Genomic DNA, 4227 nt, shown 5'->3' on the forward strand with positions numbered 1-4227 from the left:
CACACACACGGTGACACTCCCACACGGTGACACACACACACGGTGACACACTCACACGGTGACACACACACGGTGACACTCACTCTGTTCCGTGTGTAACGTGACGGAAACGTGAGACAATTGTTCGCTAAGCCGTACATATGTGCATACCCGAGCAGCATCCACGCGTCCTCGTCTGCTAACCCCCGCCATCTTGGAACATGTCAGCGGCGACGCGGGTATCCTGTTATTAGACGATTCCGTTTTTTATACTTTGTGTTTAAACGGTTTCGGTAACAGCTACAACACGTAACCGGGTTGTCGAGGGGCGGGTAAGAGACCCCGTATTGCCGGATGTTTAATTTCTTTTACGACCTTTCGTACCATTTCATCAGTTTCTTATACGTGTGTATTACAGTCATTAGAGATCCTCCCATCTCGCGAACTTTCTCTCCGCTCCATGAAATCGGGGTCGTTCGAGTGCACCATGCATGTCTCTTATTGTTTCCTATCTGAATATATATATATAATACCCACGATGAGCTATAGCTATTCAAAATGCAAACGCGAACAACCGCCGCATTGAAAACGGGAAATCTACGTGACAAGTATGCGGGCGAGTTGGTTCCTGCTTGTTGTAACAATAGAACAGTCGTCGGCATGCGGGCGTCAACAGGTGACGCAGTGTCGGAATTTTCTTTCACTTTCGTGAATAGTTACTCTCTAATTTGTTGCTCGTTCGCGAGCCCATGATCATCGCTCATCGCGATAGCAGCAGCTATGCTGCGGATGAACGCCCGGGGTGGAGATCAGTAGTAGATATAGAACGTCTGTAGAGTAGTGCATGTGTGTGTGTGCGTGCGTGCGTGTGTGTGTATGTATGCGTGCGTGCGTGCGTGCGTGCGTGCGTGCGTGCATGCGTGTGTGGGTGCGTGCGTGCGTGCGTGCGTGCGTGCGAGCGCGCGCGCGCGTGTGTGTGTGTGTGTTTGTGTGTGTGTCTGTGTGTGTACGCGTGCGTGCGTGTGTGTGTGTGTGACAACATGTGTGTGTATCACATTAAAACACGTATTGCTAACAAACTCAGATACAGGTTTATGATCTTATTATAACACGTACACTGAAGCGCAGCAATCGATCTATCATTTCAAATAGCGTAAAACCATCCGGTCGTTGATGAGCAAAGGACCTTTAGGGTTCTTTAGGAATTTGCTCTTATCTATCATTCAACGACCTGAACATGCAGTCTCTGGCTCTCTGGCATGTGTTTTGATATCATGGTTTCTGTTAATTCGACCTTTGATCCGACATTTTAAAATTTTCCGCATAGCTTCAAGCTGCTGAAGCGGAATCGGTGACACGAGGATCCACCGTCTCCTACCTACTCCTACCTACTCCTACCTACTTCTACCCTAACGACAATAGATCTGAACACACGTAGTTGTTTTGATGTATCGTAGAGCAGAAATTCCTAATAGGACAAGCATGAATAATTTGTTAATTACAAGTGCGAATCGGAGCGAAAGAGTTGAAGTACGTTTTGATTTAATTACCATTTTCTTCGTGGTTTTTCAAAAACCACATTTGCCTGATGTTGACGAGCTTTTACCTTTGGCCAGACGTGCCTACCTAGATTTCTGATTGGTGACTGAAGTCAGTTGACTTTGCGCACCTTTCTACGTTTCATCATATTCTATGTAAACAACAGACAAACTATATTGTGCTGCTCGATTCTTACTGGTTGAGTCGCTCGAGCGCGCTAATTCACGATTCGTGATAGTGCGCGTCGCGCTGGGAAGCCACGTCCTTGCGCGAATTTGGGCATTTTTTGGGGGACAAAAAACCGCACCACGCACGAACGCACGCACGCGCCGCGACGCAGCACGCACCGACGCACGCACGCCAAGCATGTACCACGCATGTCCATGACATACAACCCAGTACGCATGCACGCACGCGCAAACACGCATGACTTACGCGGTTGCGCCACGCCGCACGCACGCACGCACGACACGCACGCGCACGCAAGCACGCTCGTCGCTCGGGCCACGTTGGCCTCCGACAAAGCTTCTATTGTCCTAGGACGATAGAGGTCGCCTCGTAGAAAGGTTATAGGCGGATGAGATAGAGTCATTATAAGGCAGCCTGCACGTGTCTATGAGAGTATCAGCTTACATACTCATGATCACCTGTTCACATAGATGCACAAGCAACACGTCAGTTGAATTCTCTAAGAATATCTTATCTTGATAAACGGTTTGCGTTTAAAATTAACTATTTTAAACGTGTTTTCGCTTTTAGCTGAATGTACGATTGAGACCAGCAGAGTGCTAGCTATATGTGGACTTGAATCCCACACGTGAACTCATGCCCCGGCGCGTGAGTAGTGATTTGCTAGGTGGCGATGCCGGCGTGATCACCGTGTATGCGAGATCTGGTTTGTCGGTCACGTGCGAAGGCGAACGAGATCACGCTGTAACAGGTTCAAGCGTAGCGTGAGCAAACATATAGTACGTGGTCAATGGTTAGCAGTGTGCCTGTGGTGTGTATGTGTTGCCGCGCGAGCGCTGTGTGTGCTAGTGTAGGCTAAGTGCGCTGGTGCGTGGGGTGCGTCGTGAGTGGGCGTGTGGTTGTGCGTGCGTGTGCGTGTGTTTGTTGCATCCGATGTGTGGTACTGTGCCAGTGTGCGTGTGCGCTGTTGCGTGTGGTGTGCGTGTGACACGTGTAGCGGGGCGTAGTGCGTGTGGTTGTGGCGCCTGTGGGTATGGGCGGGTGCGTGTGCACGGAGCCCACACCACACATCGTGTGCGTGTGTGACGTGATGTGACCGTTGTGTCGTGTGTGTGCGTGTGTGCCCCAAAATCAACACAACCCCCTCCGGCAGTGATCAATGTTGTGTGTGTGTGTGTGTACGTACGTGTGCATGTAAATTTTCCAAACAATATTTAAATATATTTGTGTTTATCCGCGATGTGTGTTTATTTTGGTACTGATGTTTTGTGTATCGCACACATAACACAACAGCAGTGCGAGATGTGACCGACAACAGGAGGGTCAAGCTAGTTACGCCTAGAAACCAATACAGATTCAGTTTTTCTTTAAAAAAGCATCGCTTCACCGATCCCTAAGATCGTATCTTCGCTCTCATGTATAAACTACATGGTAATCTTCTCTCTAAAGACGCGTTCGTTAATTATCTGGGTTTATATATTTGCTCGGCTGGTCAGAAACATTCTCTAGAAGATTTACTAAACGCGCGAAAGACAACAAAACATGTCGTTTACGGTGCCCCGCTGCGTGAGTGCCTTTATATGGAAACCGGCTGACAGAGATGGGAAAACAAATGACAAATTGCCTCCTACTATACCCGCGTGCACTCACCCACCGGTCACCCACACAGCTCACGGTGAATAGAGAACGGTTGCTGTGGCAAGGCAGGGGAGGGACACAACCCATGCTCTGTGGTTTATATACGCTGTATAAGCACCCCTTGATACGCCTCTACGCGTTTGGCCAAACGAATACAGTTCATGTGTATAATATATAGAAGTAGAGAGAACAATGTAACCCAACACACGAGAGTAGGTCCCTGCTCCTGTGTGTGGGTTACATTATAATATTGTATCTAATATATAGAAGGTGGTGTGTATAATAGATAAGAATATATAAGAATGAGAAATAATATAGAAGGAGATTGTAGAATATAGAAGAAGGAGAGATAATAATTTTAGTAGTAGATGAGATAGTAGAAGAAGGGAAGGCACATAATAATCAGCACGTATAATAGAAGGCAGACGGTAAATTGATAACTTTATCGATGAATATACGAGAACATCAGACAATTCTGCATGTATGCACACGTGGGCATGACGTGTGCATGACGTGGGCATGACGTGGGCATGACGACGTTAAGTTTTAGAATTCAGTGATTAAACCGTTTAGTTTTTCGTCGAACTATATATTTTTAATGCGACTTTTCTGACTGGGGGTTTTCGCGTTTGCATGTGACTGCATCTGATGTTCCGGTTGCTTTACAAAGATGATATATATATATATATATATCAAGAGCTAATAATACCTAGAGTGTACAACGGAAAAACGGGAAAATAGTGCTATTTCACGACAACATTATTCTATTTTGCCTGCGAGTCTATAATAATTTCATGGTATTGCATTAAGCAGAATTCTTTGCTCTCTAAAACAAGACCAACCGCTTGTCAATACGATACTCCTAGGCGGAGATATCGGCTC

The 4227-nt window shown here is 46.8% G+C and overlaps 1 protein-coding gene across 1 annotated transcript in view; it reads left to right on the forward strand.

Annotated features, from left to right (window-relative positions):
• Positions 1 to 200: 200 nt before the first annotated feature.
• The window catches only part of LOC106815425, a gene marked incomplete in the record, with an annotated part of 50637 nt that continues 46610 nt past the window's right edge, over positions 201 to 4227 (forward strand). The window contains 1 exon segment of the mRNA XM_014819884.1: positions 201 to 218. Within this exon segment, the coding sequence (XP_014675370.1) occupies positions 201 to 218 (18 nt within the window).

The sequence above is a fragment of the Priapulus caudatus genome, unplaced genomic scaffold, assembly GCF_000485595.1.
Source record: "Priapulus caudatus unplaced genomic scaffold, Priapulus_caudatus-5.0.1 Scaffold1110, whole genome shotgun sequence".
Classification (NCBI taxonomy): Eukaryota; Metazoa; Priapulida; class Priapulimorpha; order Priapulimorphida; family Priapulidae; genus Priapulus; species Priapulus caudatus.